This window comes from Cebus imitator, unplaced genomic scaffold (assembly GCF_001604975.1).
Source record: "Cebus imitator isolate Cc_AM_T3 unplaced genomic scaffold, Cebus_imitator-1.0 Scaffold85, whole genome shotgun sequence".
In the NCBI taxonomy this organism is placed as follows: Eukaryota; Metazoa; Chordata; class Mammalia; order Primates; family Cebidae; genus Cebus; species Cebus imitator.
In genome coordinates, this window is record NW_016107400.1 from 720620 (window position 1) to 737384 (window position 16765).

A 16765-nucleotide genomic window follows, 5' to 3' on the forward strand; every position below is an offset into this window, starting at 1 on the left:
CAATTCTCCTGCCTCAACCTCCTCAGTAGCTGGGATTACAGGCACGCGCCACCATGCCCAGCTAATGTTTTGTATTTTTAGTAGAGACGGGGTTTCACCATGTTGACCTCGTGATCCACCCGCCTCAGCCTCCCAAAGTGCTGGGATTATAGGCGTGAGCCACCGCGCCTGGCCCAGAAGCAAATTATTAATGAGATGAGATAGCACAGATTTTTCACTCTTAGCCAGAATCCTAAGTAGAATACAAAATAAAAGCAGCACTATAACAGCTAACGTAGTCCTAACCTATCTTACCTGAAAAGCCAGAAAATTTCCGGGGATTAGTACTGGTGACAAATGAGCTGCCTTTCACTGGAGATGTCACTTGGCCAGTGGTTGTCAACTTAGCCTGGACAACAGCTTTCTTCTTTGGTGTACTTGCTGCCTTAGAAGACAGATCTGTAGGATCCCAAAAGAAGATAAAATATCTTTCAGTGAAAGATCTCTGCAAAAATGTCCAAAGAATCTATCAGCTGCTCTTAGAGCCTTGCTTGTTAAGTTACTACCCTACCACTAGCCCACGGCTGGCTGGTGGCTGGTAGTTTCTGAGTGGGGGTAGTAGGTAATAGGGTAATGAGGGGAGAGGAGGGAAGGATATTCTGGAGACAAAAGATCCAGTTACCATTTACCTCTATTAGTAACTTAAATTTTCATCACCATTCTCCACCTCTTATCCCATAAATGATAATCTCCAGAAATAACAATTTGGGAGAAATCAGAAATCACATTTTGATGGATAAAACTTGGGGAACTCCAACTCCACAGAATTAGCTTCAATTTAGAGATGAACAAAGAGTAAATGAGGATAACAGAGCATGTCAATCTAGCATAGGAAAGAAAATTTCCAGCTGCTTAGTTATCTAGTCATGAACTCTACCTATATTTCTCTTCTTCCAAATGAGATGGATCAAGAAGTAACAAAGGCTGAGGCAAATAGCTAAGGCAGGTGCAAGGTGGGACGGGGAGTCTGAGAATAAAGTATATGAGAAATAGAGTTTTCTTTCCAGGAAGCCTTTTTTCCTTTCAAAGAACAAGGATAGATACCCATTTTTAGAGCCATTGTTAAGAGTCTTCCTACAGTGACCAGAATTAAGTTGAAGGTATGAATATTATTTTACAGACACTAAAGGTCAAAGAGGACTAACTGGATTTGGAGGTATTAGCATAAAATTTCTAAAATATGCATAGGTAAATATGCATGTATATGCAAACATGTTTTATATATCCATATATAGGTATGAATTTTACATGCATATACATGCATGTATTTTCTAGCTCTGTCTGCTGAAAGGGCTTAGAAACAGTCACCCCATGGCTGGGCACAGTGGCTCATGCCTATAATCCCCGCACTTTGGGAGGCCAAGGCAGGCAGATCACTTGAGGTCAGGAGTTTGAGACCAGCTGGATCAACATGGTGAAATCCCATCTCTACTAAAAACACAAAATTAGCCGGGTGAGGTGGCACACGCTGGTAGTCCCAGCTACTTGGGAGGCCGAGGCAAGAGAACTGCTTGAACCTGGAAGGCAGAGGTTGCAGTGAGCTGAGATCGTGGCACTACACTCTAGCCTGGGCCACAGAGTGAGACTCTGTCTCAAAAAAAGAAAGAAAGAAAGAAACAGATACCCCATGACAATGTGGACACACAGCATCCAGATTTTATTCTTTAATACCGTTTCCCACTAACAGGAATCTGGACTCCCCAGAGAAATTGCAAATCTCAGGGCTGGGCAAGGATACATACAGGATAAGAGTAACAGCATCTTGCTATGCCCAAGAGTAAAGAAGTACGTAATTTAAAAAAAAGTAATGATGGTACACAGGACACATAGGACAATGTAAAGGGGTTCCTAACTGGCCAAATATGAGACAATTAAGTATCAATTAAGTACAGTAATGAATTATATGCTACAGGGAAAATAGTAAAAGAGGATAGTAATGGGTACACTATTCTTCCCAAATATCAATGTCATAAGAGAGAGACTATGGAAGTGTTTCAGATTAAAGGAGGCCTAAGAAACATGACAGCTAAATGCAACAGCCGATATGATCCTAAACTGGGATCCTATACTGCAGGGAAAGCTATTGAAGGTATGATTCAATCTACTGACAAAATAGTATACAGATGGTAGATTAAAGTATTATATCAAGGACAAATTTTCTGAAGATGACAGCTGTATTATGGTCGAATAATGGACATATATCCTATTCTCAAGGTATATACGCTGAAGACTTTTAAAGGGCCATGATGTATGCAACTTACTCTCAAATGGTTTTAAGTGAGTGCACGCATGCAGGCGTGTGTGTGTGTGTGTGTGTGTGTGTGTGTGTGTGTGTTTGTGGAGAGAGAGCGAGCATGCACATGAACAAATATGATAAAGCAAAGAGAGTACAATGCTAATAGGTAAATATGGGTAAAAGAAATACGAGTATTCTTTGTACTATTTTTAATCTCATACTTCAGTGAGTTTAAAATAATTTCCAAATAAAGTGTTAAAGGCAGGGCATGGTGTCTTGTGCCTGTAATCCCAACTACTTGGGAGGCTGAGTCAGGATGACTTGAGTCCTGTAGTGTGAGGCTGCAATGAGCTATGACTGTGACATTGCACAGTAGCCTGGGCAACAGAGTGAGACCCCATCTCTAAAAAAAACAAAGTTAAAAAAAAGAGAAAGAAAGCATTTGAACTTCTTATCCCTTTTTCTCTCAGCACCATTAAGATGAGAAAGCAGTGTTATCTACCCTACCTGCAATGTGCTGGGTTATCTGTTCCTTCTCATTATCTTCCAGCTCCTCCCAGCCTTCCAGCTCTGTGAGGTCCTCGATTTTTTTTGTGGTGGCCCGGGCCCGCTCTAGTTTCTCAAACATGCATTTAATGTGGTACCACTCTTTCATATCACCCCCAGACTCTGAGAAGGGATTTGGTACCACTTTGCCAATTCGGCATACGCCCTTCACAATCTTTTCCTTGCATTTTTTGCAGCCAGCTGTGCCACGCTTGGCATAGTCCACACAGAACCGTTGCTCAGCCATCTCACAGGGGCCACTGCAGAGTCCCACATGCAACCCTGGCAAGAAAACAAGGTAGGTGGCACGTGATCTTAGATGGCTTCCCTGGAATGTCAGAACAGGCTTTCTTCTCAGGAAGAGGCGCTGTCCATGAAGCAGATCTGTTTCTGACCACTGGCTGAATTGTCTTACATCAGGCCAGTGATGTCCTCGGAATAGGCACAGTTCTTTTTGGCTGAGAGCACGGATGGTTTGTGGAAAGAGAATCTTGAAAGCCAAAGACATACAGCTGCATGAAAGGGTAGAAAGCCAAAAAAAAAAAAAAAAAAAAAAAAAAGAGAGAGATAAACAAGGACATAGGCTTCGAATTTCCCAAAGGCCAGCATCTTATATAGTCCATGCTGACTAATCAAACACTTCCCAATATTACATTCATGTCTACTCTACAGCATGAAACAGAATTCTGATACAGGAAAAGCCAGCTTGCAAAAGGTTGTTCAATTATCTAATGCACACATGTACATCTAGTACATCACAATGAAGAAAATCCAAATAACATAAAAGCTCTTTTTAGGCCACCAGCAACATATGATACTCATAATGGATGATGACCTTTAAGTATTACAAGATCCCGAAGTTTCTTTTTAATCCCCAGTAAAAATTACATTATGTACATGAAGCTTTTATTGTGAAGTTTAACATATATGCCATCCTCAGAAATCAAGCCACTATATAGATTTGTGATTTAATTACAATCCCTATATTGAGAGACAACTAAGCCTGGAATCAGACTGCCTGAGTTCAAATCCTAGCTCAGTCACTTACTAGCTGTATAACCTTGATGGGTTACTTACCTGTTTCTGAGTTTCCTCGTCCGTCAAATATGGCTAATTATGGTACCTAACTCAAAGAGCTGTTCTAAGAGTAAAGCCATTAAAACAGAGTTGGGCACACAGCAAGAGCTCTCACTGATTAATGTTAGCTCCTATTATGATTAGTGAAGTCTTTATCTTTCAAGAAGAGGATCCCGATGTGCAATTAACCTGTTTATGATTCAGCAACTTGAATGAGGGAATGCTGAAGTAACTGGACAGCAGGACTCATAGGAACTCGTAAATCAATCCAAAAAGGAAAAAGATTATATCAGCATCTTCTTAGATTCATGTTTTCTAAACCATTTTATATTCCTAGTTTTAAGTATACTGGGATTATGTTCAGTCTCCACACGCTGTGAAGCAAAATTGCTATCATATTATAATAAAAAGCAGGCTTTGCTTACTGTAGTGCAACTTGGTGCGGAGGAAAGCAGGTGGACCCGGAATAAGGGATGGGAGTGCAAGTCTGACCGTGTATTACGGACTGTTACCTCGGAGAAAACTCTTAATTTATCTGGATCTGTTTTCTTATTTCTAAGACAAGGTAAATAATACCTACCTCACAGGATAGTTGGGAAAATTACAATGAATCCATAAATGCCCTGGTTTTGGTGGAAGTCGGTTCTCAACTCCCTAAAAACGTATACAAAATGTACATTCGAAAATGCACGTTTTTTTGGAGAAGGTCCATCACTTTCGTGACATTCACAAAGGGCTACATAACGCCCAAAGTTTAACAACCACAGAGGTGAGGTAAGTGGAAGTAAGGCAGACGCATAAAAGGAGGTCAGAACAAGTGAGTTTCAACACTTTTCCTAGAAGATCGATTTACAGAGCAACCTTCTAATGAAACCAGCATATTTGAGGGAGGCTCGGGATGCGCTGGGCCACGAGGAGGCACAATGCAGCTTTGAGGAAACCGTCTGTCCCTCCCACAGGAACCCTCACAGCCGCCGCAGCCCAGGGGCCCGAGAAGGAAACTGCTGAGGCCTGGCCGCCGCCGCTTTTCTCCAAGGCCTCCCCGCGCCGCTGCCGGGAAGTGGCGGGGACTGCGGGGAGGGGGCTTAGGCCGCGACCCCTGGGGAAGGCAGAAAGGAGCGCTCCTCCACCGGGCCCGGCATGCGGACGGGAAGTGATCAAGGCTCCCAGACTCCCAACCGAGCGCGGCCGCTTCGGCGCGGGAGGACGCACGCCTGGCCGGGGTCCGAAAAGACCCCGTGGGTCCTGCCAGGCGCACAGCCTGGACGCCGGCCTCTCAGCCTTGTGCGGCCCCGTGGGGGTCCCGGGGAGCCGCGAGCCTCCCCTTCGGCTCCCGGGGGGCAGCCACGTCACGGAGGGTGTGCCCCGGGGCTCCGCAGGCGGGCGGGGGAGGAGCCGGGGGGCTGGCTCCCAGGCCGCGCCGAGCTCCCCGCCCCGGCCCACTGCCTTCCCCGCGCCGGGCCGCGCCGCGCCGCCCCTCACCTGCTTCTCCAGCTCCGGCGCTCACTTCAGGACTCGGAACTAGCTCCCCACAGGCCGCGGGCAGCCCACGACGGTTGGAGCGCCTGTATCTTTAAATACGGGTCCTTGAGCTGGATGCATCGCGCAGGCGCAAGAGCCAAGGCCGCAGCCACGCGACCTGTCCCCGCCCCCGCCTGCCACGTGGGTCGTAGTCGCTTTCTGCTGGGTGCTGTTTGGGAGTAGTTTTCCACCTGCAATCGCGGCCCGGGAAGCGGAGGTTGAGGGGACATGGTGGTGGCTCCTCGGGACGCAGCCTGGCCTGAACTTCCGAGGCTCCCCTTGATTTTCTCATACTGTTAGAGAGGAGCTAGTTTTAAAAGATTTTTGGTGGATAAACTATATTGTAATGAGGTTGGGGAAGGCAAAGATCGCGTCAGTCTTTTTTTATTTTTTCTGTATTTTCTCTGTGTCTCGCAGATAGCCTAGTTAGTATTCAGTAACTTTCATGGAATTGAAATGAGGCACTAAATAGCTAGTAGATATAAAATGTAAACGAGTGATGGAGGAGTAACTCCTTGATTGTATATCGTTCATAGTGTATTATCTCAAATCCCAAGCCAGCTCCACGAGAGTTGGGGATGGCGATTTTTACAAGAGTAGCAGCCTGAGGGTAAGTGACCTCTTCAGAGTCTAGAAACAGCAAACAATTGGGCCTTGTTAGGTAAGCAAGGAACAGATTCCCGAGAGAATTCTGTGCTGTGAGATGAAGTTTGGTCTTTACTCTGTAGAGGATGGAGAGCCATGAAGAGTCTTAGGGAATACTGTTGAAGTTGGGTGGGGAGAGACTAAGGCAAGGGAACAAATCGGAATGTGACCCATGTGAGAGATGAAATTCAGCTAGTTAGGGTGGAGATAAGTAAGTTTATGAAGATAATTTAGAATTTAAATGATATTCTAGATAAAGTGCTCATTTATAGATAAAATAAGAATAATTTGAGTGAGTAGAAAGATAATGGTGCCGTCAACTGAAATGGAAAATGAGAGAGGAAGAGGAGGTATTGAGGTAGAAGAATGAATTTTGTTTTGGATACATTTAGTTTGGTTGACTAACTGCGATTCTACTGTTTGGAGGGGAGTAAAGCCTGTCTTTAATGTGCAGCAGAATGAACAAGGGGTTTGTAATTAGAAGGTCACAGGAGACTCCCGTCCTAGCTATGATAATTGAGTGATCTTGAGCACATCTCTACAACTGCATTTGCTGCATTTTTTCTTAAGTGTCTTGACTGTACCTGTCTTTTTCTAGTGCTGTAATCACTAGCCACACGTAGCCATTGAGCATTTGAATGTTGCATGGAATTGAAATGTACTGTAAGTGAAAAAAATACACACCAAAAAAATTCATACTAAAAAAAGTAAAGTATCTCAATAATATGCACCACCTGCACATTCTGCACATGTATCTCAGAAATTAAAGGATAATAATTAAAATAATAATAATATGCACCACATAAGGACATGTAGGCCAACAATGGACCAAATATTTGAGAGTGGTCCCCTAAGGTTATCATGGAGTTGAAAAATCTCTATCATGTAGTGACAGCACATTACTCATGTGTTTGTGGTGATGCTGGTGGAAACGAACCTACTGCATTGCCAGTTGTATAAAAGCATAGCACACACAATTATGTACAGTACATAATACTTGATAGTAAAGGACTATGTTGCTGGTTTATTATATTTACTATACTTTTTATTGTCATTAAATTTAATTAATTAATTAATTTTTTGAGACAAGAGTCTTTGTCTGTCGCCCAGGCTGAAGTGAAATAGCATGATTTCAGTTCACTGCAATCTCCACCTCCAGGGATCAAGCAATCCTCCTGCCTCAGCCTCCCGAGTAACTGGGATTACAGGTGCCCTCCACCAGGACTGGCTAATTTTTTTTTTTTTTTTGAGAGAGAGTTTTACTCTTGTCACCCAGGCTGGAGTGCAATGGCAGGATCTCGGCTCACTGCAACCTCTGCCTCTTAAGTTCAAGCAATTCTCCCCCCTCAGCCTCCTGAGTTGCTGGAATTACAGGTGCCTGCCACCATGTCCGGCTAATTTTTGTATTTTTAGTAGAGATGGTGTTTCACCATGTTGTTGCCCAGGCTGGTCTCGAACTCCTGACCTCAAGTTAATCCCCCTTAACTCAGCCTCCCAAAGTGCTGGGATGACAGGCATGAGCCACTGTGCCCAGCCTTATTGTTATTTTAGAGTATACTCCTACTTATTAAAAAAAAGTCAACTGCTTCTACTTATTAAAAAAAAAAAAAAGGTAACTGTAAAATAGCCTCAGGTAGGTCCTTTAGGAAGTATTCCAGAAGAAGGCATGGTTATCATAGGAGATGACAGCTCCATGCGTGTTAGTGCCCCTGAAGGCCTTCCAGTGGCTCAAGATATAGACAGAGGTGGAGGATGGTGATACCGATGATCTTGACCCTGTGAAGTCTTACTAGGCTAATGTGTGTGTTTGTGTCTTGTTAACAAAAAAGTTTTAAAAGCAAAAAAAAAATTAACTTTTTTAAAATAGGAAAAACGTATAGAATAAAAATATAAAGGGAAAAATACTGGCTGGGCACAGTGGCTCACATCTGTAATCATAGCACTTTGGGAGGCTGAGGCAGGCAGGAGGAGTTCAAAATCAGCCTGGGCAACATATTTATAAGAAAGAAAAAAATTGATTAAAAAAAAGAAAAAAAATTGTTATACGACAGTGCTGTGTGTGTGTGTGTGTGTGTGTGTGTGTGTGTGTGTTTGAGACAGAGTTTTGCTTTTGTCACCCAGGCTGGAGTGCAATGGCATGATCTTGGCTCACTGCATCCTCTGCCTCCCAGGTTAAAACGATTCTCTCACACAGCCTCTCAAGCAGCTGGGATGATAGGCACCTGCCACCACACCCAGCTAATTTAAAAATATTTTTAGTAGAGACAGGGTTTCACCATGTTGGCCAGGCTTGTCTTGAACTCTTGACCTCAGGTTATCTGCCTGTGTTGGCCTCCCAAAGTGTTGGGATTACAGGTGTGAGCCACCATGCCCAGCCAAGCTTTTTAGTTTTATAAAACTTCGTTCTTGTGTAATAACACTTAGCTTAAAACACAAACAGGGCCTGGCGTGGTGGGTCACTCCTGTAATCCCAGCACTTTGGGAGGCTGAGGTGGGTGGATCACCTGAGGTCAGGAGTCTGAGACCAGCCTGGCCAACATGGCGAAACCCCATCTCTACTAACAATACAAAAATTACCTGGGTGTGGTGGCATGTGCCTGTAATCCCAGCTACTCGGGAGGCTGAAGCAGGAGAATCTCTTGAACTTGGGAGGCAGAGGTTGCAGTGAGCTGAGATTGCACCACTGCACTCTAGCCTGGGCAACAGAGTGAGACTATCTCAATTAGGAAAAAAAAATTAAAAATCTTATAAAGTAAAAAAAATTAACAGTAAGCTAGGATTAATTTATTATTGAAGAAAGAAGAAATTTTTAAAGTAAATTTAGTGTTGCCTAAGTGTACAGTTTATAAAGTCTATAGTAGTGTAGAGTAATGTGTTAGGCCTTCACATTCACACCCCGTTCACTCACTGACCCACCCTGAGCAACTTCCAGTCCTGTAAGCTCCATTCATGATAAGTAGGCTATACAGTGTACCATTTTCTTTTATACCTTTTGTGTGTGTGCTGTACTTTGTCTATGTTTAGAGACACAAATACTTACCATTGTGTTACAGTCACCTCCAGTGTTCAGTATAGTAGCATGCCGTACAGGTTTATAGCCTAGAAGTGACAGGCTATACCATATAGCTTAGGTATATAGTAGGCCATACCAGCTAGGTTTTCTAAGTATACTCTATGATATTCCCATCACAAAATCACTTTATGATGCATTTTTCAGAACATATTCTGTTGTTAAAAGATTCATGACTATCCTATATGTATGTTAATTATTTATTGAAATGATTTTTTGGATATGTTGTGTTAAATAAAATATTAAAGTTCATCTTACCTGTTTATTTTTACTTTTTGAAAATGTGGCAACTAGAAAATATAAAACTGCATGTTTGTGTCAGTTATTTCCAATGTGATCTATATATTCAATGCAATCCCAATAAAAATTCCAGCAAGTTTGTTTGTGGATATTGGCTTAAGAAACTGATTCTAAAATTTATGTGAAAAAGCAAAAGATCCAGAATAGCCAACACAATATTGGAGGAGGAGAACAAAGTTGGAGGACTGACATTAGCTTGGGAGCCACAGGCTGGAATCGGGAAAAGGCTTGACACCTTCCTAGAGACAGTGAGGGGCACTCGTGAGACTAATCCGTTTTCAGTGGATTCCCTTTTTTAATCAGCTGTGGTCTATGAATCACATAAATCCCAGCAGCAAGAGCTGATTTTATGGGTTGGTTTGCTTAATAGTCACACAATTAAAATAAGTTGTAAAAAACGGTGGTGTATTTGCCAGGATAAATATTTAAAAGGGAACAGCTGTAGGAAGACATAATAATTCAAATCAGCTCATCGTTCTTCATCCTCAATAAAGGTTGCGGAGGTTGGTTCTTAACCGGGGGGGTTTCTTGGCCTCTCCTTTGAATACATTGTGCTACAGCTGTCAGGTTGAGGAAGGGCAAAGCTGGGAGGAGTCATACTTGCCTTTGGGAGTAGCTGATCTATGACAGAGAGAGAGTTTCTGGGGCGGCATTAAGAAGAGGGTTGAGGTGGGTGGGCATGGTGTCTCACGCCTATAATCCTAGCACTTTGGGAGGCCGAGGCAGGCATATCACCTGAGGTCAGGAGTTTGAGACCAGCCTGACCAGCATGGTGAAATGCTGTGTTTACTAAACATACAAAAAATTAGCTCAGCATGGTGGTGGGTGCCTGTAATCCCAGCTACTCCAGAGGCTGAGTCAGGAGAATTGCTTGAACCCAGGAGGTGGAGGCTGCAGTGAGCCGAAATCGCGCCATTGCACTCCAGCCTGGGCAACAAGAGCAAAACTCTGTTTCAAAAAAAAAAAAAAAAAAAGAAGAAGAAGAAGAAGAGGGTTCAAGTCACAGATGTGGTATGAGAAAAACTCAAAGTTGCTACCATCTTCCATGGTAGCAACTCCTGGGTTGAGTTTTCTAGCATGAAGTCCTGATGGTTATGTCTTTCAGGAGACAAATTAATACTTTTCAAAGGAAAATATATTTTATGAAGAAATGAGCCTATTTGGGAGGTAGACTTAAGTTCTCCTTTACAGGGCTCTGGGGCTGGTTGATAGGTAGTTTTGATGATAGTTGGTTTTTTAGCTTTGGTTCAGCAGCAGAGGTTGAAGACTGGGCTGAACACTTTACCTCTGCTGTTCCTCCTGCCTTTCCTTTATATCGGGAGTGCCTCTACCCCTTTTATTTCCTTCTCTGGAAGGTGCTACCTAAGCCCTCTTGAAGCATTCCCGACCACTCATGCTGCCACCTCCCCTGCCTGCAGCTCCTGTCTTGGTCTTGGTGATAGATCCTCTTGGGAGGGTCCTTAGTACCCAGATATAGCCTAATTCCCCAAGGGGATAAAACTAAGGCTCAGGGAATAAACTGACCAGGTAGATATCACAGCTAATGGGTGGCAAAGTGGGACTCAGACCCTAGACTTTTGATTAGCCCTCTTTACACTTTGTATAACCAGTATTTTGGTCCTGCCCAATTTCTTTCTTTTATTCTTTTTTGTTTTTAGATGCTGTCTTGCTGGAGTTCAGTGGTGTGATCTTGACTCACTGCAACCTCCACTTCCCAGGCTCAAGTGATGCTCCCACCTCAGCCTCCCAAGTACCTGGGACCACAGGTACATGCCACCACAACTGGCTAATTTTTTGTATTTTTGGCAGAGACAGAGTTTCGCCATATTTCTCAGGCTGGTCTGGAACTCCTGAGCTCAGGTAATCCATCTGCCTTGGTCTCTTAAAGTGCTGGGAGTGCCCCACCACATCCAGCTAATTTTTATGTAGAGAAGGCATCTCACCATGTTGCCCAGGCTGGTCTTGAACTCCTGTCTTCAAGCAGTTCTCCCACCTCAGCCTCCCAAAGTGCTGACATTATGTGAGCCACCGCACCTGGCCCCTGCCCAATTTCTTATATACTATTTAAAATACAACCAGATTGTAATTTCCTTGAAGGCCAGGGCCACTTTTTCCACTCATTTATTTAATAAGTATTATTTGAGTGTCTGCTTTGTGCTGGGCATTGATTAAGTGAATAAGATAAACTCAGACTCTGCCTTCAGAGAGAGGTTGATATGTATCTTTGAATTCCTTGCAGACCCTTGTACCATAGTATATACTAAAGAAGTACTCAGTGAACACTGATTATTGTTAATAAGCATTACTGAGTGCTTCTTGTATGCCAGTGCTAAGCAATGTGTGTGTATGTATTAAACTTCAGAGTAAACCTGTGAGGCAAGATCTGTTATCAACAGATGAATAGGTTGACAGATTACGTTATTGCTTCAAGCATTGGTTTTTGCCACTGCAGAACTACCTGAAGAACTTGTTTAAAATGCTGTTTCCAATGCCCCAACCTAGACCCACTGATCTAGAATCGCCTTGAGTAGGCCAGGATAGGGCATTGGATATAGCTGGGTTAGGGAACCACTGTCTTTGAAATGGGCCCATTCGGACAGGCTAGGTGAGACAGCCCTTTTTACAGAACCTGCACACTGATGTCTGCAAATGTTAGCCAGGTGTCCTGTCCAAGTATCTATCTAGAACCTAAACTCTCTTTAACTTGGGTTTTAGCTGTGTTCTGTCCTATTTCTTTTTTTTAAAATTAATTATGTAGCCTACTCTTTGATACTTTCTATTTCTTAAAGTAATTTTTGGCTAATGGGTACAGGATGTTTGTTATATTATTTTCTGTACTTCCCCATGTGCTTATATTTCCTAATTAAACTTTTTGAAAATTAAAATAAAAATACATCAACCAAAGGAATAGATCAGTTTCTGCTATGAGAGGTTTTCAAGTAGCTTCAAGGACTGCTTGGAGGAGTAAAATTGAGTCTTTTTCTTAAGTGACTCTTGTGTTCTAAAATAGGAGAACTTCTCTAGTTTTTCTTTCCTCTCATTTGGAGGAGTATAGAAGCTGTGGGCTGAAGAGCCAATCCATAACTGCAAAAAAAAAATCCAGATTAAAAGAAGGAATTATTCATTTTTGTCCACCATCTCTGTCTTTTCTCAGTTGAGAATGATAAGTCTTTCCAAGAAATAAATGTACTTTTCTCGCTTCCTTCTCACGCTAGATTTCTGCTTTGGGGTTGGAGTCTAAATTGCTTAGGATCATATGCAACGTTCTTCGTAAATTAGCCCCAGTGGGCTTCCTGTGCTATTTCCTCCACATTCTTCCATGTACTTGAGGCGATGCTTTCCCCAGCACTGCATACTTTCCATGTGTCTGTGCCACTGTTACCTTAGTCCACAAGACTCATTCCCTCCTTCACTGCTTGGCACAGTCTTTCTCATCCTTCAAGGCCAAGTGCAAATTTTGCCTCCCCAGAAGCTTTTCTGAACCCTCCTCTCAGCAATCAGTTGCTCCTTCTAACACACCACCCACTCAACACTTTGCACAAACATATTTTATCATATGATATTATAGTTAGTTGTAAACAGACCAGTAGATCTCAACTGGGGGCTACTCTTGGCTAACACGATGAGGTGATGGGGTTGTGACACTGCCCCTGGCATTTAGGGGGTAGAGGTCAGGGATGCTGCCAAACATCCTGTAATGCACAGGACAGGCCCCCAGCCCAGAGAATTATCCAGTCCCAAATGTCAGTAGTGTAGAGGGAATCTGGGCACAGTGGCTCATGCCTGTAATCCCAGCACTTTGGAAGTCTGATACAGGAGGATCACTTGAGTATAGAAGTTTAAGACCAGCCTGGGTAACAGGGAGATACTGTCCTTGCCAAAAAAAAGGGGGAAAAAAATTAACTGAGCCTGGTGACTCACACCTGTAGTCCTAGCTACTCAGGAAGGTAAGGCAGGAGGATCACTTGAGCCTGGGAGTTCAAGGCTGCAGTGAGCAATGATCACGCCACTGCACTCCAGCCTGAGCATCAGAGTGAGACCTTGTCTCAAAAAAAACAACCAAGCAACCAAGCAAACAAAAAAAGTGATGAGGTTGAAAATCTCTGATCTAGACTGTATCCCTTTGTTCAAGGCCACATTTTATTCATCTTTGAATCCCTAGGAACTCTCAAACAGAGTAGGTTCTCAATAAATGTCAAATATACAAATGAGAGGGAGTGAATGGAAGCAAGTGGGTCTAAGCTGCCTTGGGAAATAACTCTTCTTAATCCAGTGCCTCTTCTCCTTCTAAATTATCCCAAAAAGAGCAAAAGCATTTTCCCTCAGATACCCTCTACGGATGGTGACATGGAGGAAGGGCAGTCTCCCGGAATACAGAAACCATACCGTACAATAATAGTAACAGCTAACACTTAGTGAGTGCTTACTATGTGGGTCAGGTGTTATACTAAAAGCATTGACATGCATTTAACTCATTTAATCTTACGACACAGGAACTATTACTCTCTCTGGATTATATTGATAGTTGAGGAAACTAAGAGTGAAGTAACTTGCCCAAGGTCACCTTGTTCAAAAGTGGTGGATCACAGGGCACTTTGTAACTGTTGTTTCCCATTGGGATTTCTGAGAATTGAAATCATCATTCTTCCTCCCATCAAAGACCACTAAGGCGTACACTTTATTGCTGGTAAAATGGGGTAAGGAAGAGCATTGTGGGAGTGTGTGGAGAAAATCTGAGGATAACACACTTCCACAAGGAGGACTTCCCAGCCTAGCAAGGGGTTGTGAAAAGCACTGAACTCATTTAACCTTGACAGCAAACTTCCCTCATCTCAATTCTTGCTATTTTTGGGATCCTATCCCATTTTGCACATTTTATTATTAAATATAGAAAATACATTGGTCTGGGAACTCAAGTTATATCTAGTCTTAGTGATTAACTTACTGAATGACCTTGGACAAGTCATTAGACATCTAAAATGGAGTGATAGTAGTTGATTTACTTTTGGAGGGGGGTGGTGAGATGAAGAAAACCAGTGTAAAGTTTGGTGTATTAGTCTGTTCTCATGCTGCTGATAAAAGCATACCCGAGACTGGGCAATTTACAAAAGAAAGAGGTTTAAGGGACTTACAGTTCCACATGGCTGGGGAGGCCTCACAATCATGGTGGAAGGCAAGGAAGAGCAAGTCACATCTTACATGGATGGGCAGCAGGCAAAGACAGAGAACTTGTGCAGGGGAATTCCTCTTTATAAAACCATCAGATTTCCTAAGACTTATTCAGTATCATGAGAAGAGCATAGGAAAGACTTGTCCCCATGATTGTTATCTCCTACTGGGTCCCTCCTGTAACAAGTGGGAATTCAAGATGAGATTTGGGTGGGGACACAGCCAAACCATATCAGTTGGTGAGTAAAAAATACTCTATGCAAGTATATATTAATATTAAATAATAATGATGCAGTGTAATAGTGGGAAGAACAAGGGGTTTGAGATTGTTGCCTTGAGTAAGTTGCTTTACTTCAGAGCCTGTTTCCTCATCTGTAAAATGAAGATTTCATATACTTTACAGGATTGTGAGGATGTGAGATGGTGTGTATCAAGCCCTAGCATAGTGCCACCCACATGGTAGGTATCCAGTCAGTGGTAGCCATTATTAATAACCCGATCAGCTGGCTTGATTGATACTACCTTATAAGTACACTTGGCAAAACAACAAGCAAAGAAACAATATACATAACAATGAAAACAACAAACGCCACCATCATCGACAACCTCGTGTGGGCCTCCTCATTCCCCTAAAGATGACGCCTACCTACCCAGTGTGCTTGAGGATCACTGAATGCTGCTAGCAAAATGGAGATCCAGCCAGATGGAGCTGCTTTCCTCCTCCGAGAGACTCTGGAGTACTTATAGTGAAGGATGACTGAGTGCATAGATTCTCTCTGAAAGGCTCTGACTGCCAAGAGACAAATGCAATGGTGAGGGCTGAGTGTGGCTGGGGGCAGTGAGTGCTTGCTGGCTCTGTGATCTTGCCCTGTCACTGAGTTACTTTCTTCCTCCTGGTATCAAGGCTGCCCAAGAACTCCCACTGACATATGGAGGTCCTTCTTTGCCTGTTTGGTGCTATGAGGAATTCCTGTCAGTTGCTAACTGTGAACGTGGCCTATTGCACCCTAGAGGTTGTCGTGCATACCTCCTTGCCCTCAGAATAGGTAATGGCTTCATGTTCCAGAGAAGTAGGGAAGACACACAGTAGGAAAAAAGTATCTCAGCCCTCTGTTCAAGCTGCTGACTGACTTTTGTTCTGGTTCCCATTTCTGTAGTCAGCTTGATCTTTTTGCCACTTTCCCAAGCAACTTCTAGCTATATGGGCATTATTCATTCAACAGGTGTTTACTGAGCCCTGTTAGTGCCTGACATTATTTTAGGTTGCAGCTAAGACAGACAAGCTCCCTGCTCTCATGGAGTTTACATTGTAGTGGGGAGAGATGTTAACTTAGATACAAATAAACAAGCTAACTTAAGATAGTCACAAGTTTAGTGAATTCATAAAGTATTGTGATAGAGTGATAGGAGGTGGCTATTTATGCCATCTGAGAAAGGGACTTTAGAGCTGAGAACTGAATGACTGAGAAGACTGCCATGCTCTCTGAAGTTGCATTCCAAGCAGAGAAAACCACGAGGGCACAAGCCCTGAAATGTCACATCTGAGGGCTAGAAAGCTAGCCAGTGAACTGGGACATAGAGAATTAAGGGGAAGTGTATAGTAGATAAAGTCAGACGTATGTCACAAGGTGGAGGCCCACAGGTCACACTCAGCCTGCAGTGTTTTCATATTTTACTAAAAAACAATCCTGACTTACAATTTCTCTTAAACAAAAAAAAAAAAACAGGTCATGCCACTATACCAGGCCATTATTCCCAAATAACAATTGCTTTCTACATAGAGCAGTTATGATCTCCTGTCCCCTTCCACCCCACTTTAATGGGGCTTAGTGTCATCAGTTGGTAGGTAGTAGACATTTGAATTAGCAGCCCCTGAATACCATGTGGGCTTAATAAGGGCTTGGATATTTTCCCCCACAGTGTGATAGAAGCATATAATGAAGGATTTTAAATGATAGAGTGACTTGATCAAAAATTTTGAGATCATTCTGACTACTTTGTGAGAATAGATTGTGATGAGGGTTGGGGGAAAGGCAACAATGAATGAAAGAGATGTTGGTGGCTAGGGCCAGTGGAGAAAGAAGTGGACAGATTTTAGGCATATTCTAGAGGTAGAATGGACAGGACTTAACTAGTGCATTAGATTTGAGGGAAAGGAAAGA

At 43.0% G+C, this 16765-nt stretch overlaps 1 protein-coding gene across 5 annotated transcripts in view; it reads right to left on the reverse strand.

Moving 5' to 3' along the window:
- The window catches only part of LIG3 (DNA ligase 3), a 25487-nt gene extending 19972 nt beyond the window's left edge, over positions 1–5515 (reverse strand). For 4 of the 5 annotated variants that reach the window (XM_017534239.2, XM_017534238.2, XM_017534242.2 and 1 more), the window contains exons 1-3: positions 5381–5515; positions 2783–3333; positions 295–438 (exon numbers count right to left, since the gene is read on the reverse strand). In XM_017534239.2, the coding sequence (XP_017389728.1) occupies positions 295–438; positions 2783–3329 (691 nt within the window). In that variant the 5' untranslated portion in view covers positions 3330–3333; positions 5381–5515. Of the gene's footprint in view, positions 1–294; positions 439–2782; positions 3334–4478; positions 4553–5380 lie in introns of all 5 variants that reach the window. The other variant, XM_017534236.2, reaches the window with a different exon arrangement.
- Positions 5516–16765: the final 11250 nt, after the last annotated feature.